At 64.4% G+C, this 432-nt stretch overlaps 1 protein-coding gene across 1 annotated transcript in view; it reads left to right on the forward strand.

Moving 5' to 3' along the window:
- Gorasp1 (golgi reassembly stacking protein 1, 65kDa) overlaps positions 1–349 on the forward strand; it is a 5494-nt gene extending 5145 nt beyond the window's left edge. The window contains exon 8 of the mRNA XM_013030249.1: positions 278–349. Coding sequence (XP_012885703.1) covers positions 278–349 — 72 coding nt within the window. The remainder of the gene's footprint in view (positions 1–277) is intronic.
- The last annotated feature ends 83 nt before the right edge of the window (positions 350–432 follow it).

The raw sequence follows: 432 nt of genomic DNA on the forward strand, positions 1-432 counted from the left end.
GGGGGGCGGTGCCCGCCCCGCCGCTGCCCTTGCCGGCTGCAGAGTCTGGAAGGTTCTCGAAGGTTCTGGCTCCCCGTGGCGCCCGATCCCGGAGGAGGAGGAGGGGAAGGAGGGGCCTGGACGAGGATGAGGCCACAATAAACCGTGAACCGCTGCCGAGAGGCTTTTATTCCGCTGGGTGGGACCTTCCGGAAGGAGCGGCTGGGGTGGGGCCTGGCTCCTCGGGTCGCTGCTTAATGTTTTTCTTGTCATCGGTTGCGGCCTCCGCTCTTTGCAGAAGGGAAAAGATCTCACCCCCTGCCCGGGGCTGGCGGCTCCCGCCCGTCACCCCAGCTACTCCGGAGGCTGAGATCTGAGGATCGCGGTTCAAAGCCAGCCCGGGCAGGAGAGACCGTGAGACTCTTATCTCCAATAAACCACCAGAAAACCGGA

This window comes from Dipodomys ordii, unplaced genomic scaffold (genome assembly GCF_000151885.1).
Source record: "Dipodomys ordii isolate 6190 unplaced genomic scaffold, Dord_2.0 Scaffold128, whole genome shotgun sequence".
Taxonomy (NCBI): Eukaryota; Metazoa; Chordata; class Mammalia; order Rodentia; family Heteromyidae; genus Dipodomys; species Dipodomys ordii.